General features: G+C 67.0%; 1 protein-coding gene across 1 annotated transcript in view; it reads right to left on the bottom strand.

The window, feature by feature from the left end:
• LOC104077217 (NACHT, LRR and PYD domains-containing protein 3-like) overlaps positions 1 to 241 on the bottom strand; it is a gene marked incomplete at its 3' end in the record, with an annotated part of 4,689 nt that extends 4,448 nt beyond the window's left edge. The window contains exon 1 of the mRNA XM_009578367.1: positions 103 to 241. Within this exon, the coding sequence (XP_009576662.1) occupies positions 103 to 241 (139 nt within the window). The remainder of the gene's footprint in view (positions 1 to 102) is intronic.
• Positions 242 to 373: the final 132 nt, after the last annotated feature.

The raw sequence follows: 373 nt of genomic DNA, 5'->3' as shown, positions 1-373 counted from the left end.
CCCCCCCCCCCCCGGGACCCCGCGGGATGCTGCACTCACAGGGGAGCTGCTCAGCCTTCCCACCTTTCTCTCAGCTTTCCCGGAGCAGGGCGGCGGCGTTGCGGAGCTGGATGCGCTCAAAGACAGCTATCGCCACGTCCAGGGCAGCCTCCCCACCATAGAAATCCAGCATGAGGTTCTTCGTATCCATCCAGTCAGCCTTCTCCAGCCGCCCCCAGGGAATGCAGCTCCTGCCCCGCATCCATCTCGGAGAGGTCTTCCAGGGCCCGGAGCAGCAGCTCCCCAGCAGTGCCCTGCGGGCTGCCTCTGCTCGGGGCGCAGTTCCTGCTGCTGCGCACCCCCATGGGGAGAGCCCCAACAGCCGGCTAACACA

Source organism: Fulmarus glacialis, unplaced genomic scaffold (assembly GCF_000690835.1).
Source record: "Fulmarus glacialis isolate BGI_N327 unplaced genomic scaffold, ASM69083v1 scaffold21135, whole genome shotgun sequence".
NCBI classification, from domain to species: Eukaryota; Metazoa; Chordata; class Aves; order Procellariiformes; family Procellariidae; genus Fulmarus; species Fulmarus glacialis.
This window is presented reverse-complemented; position numbering and strand designations above follow the sequence as displayed.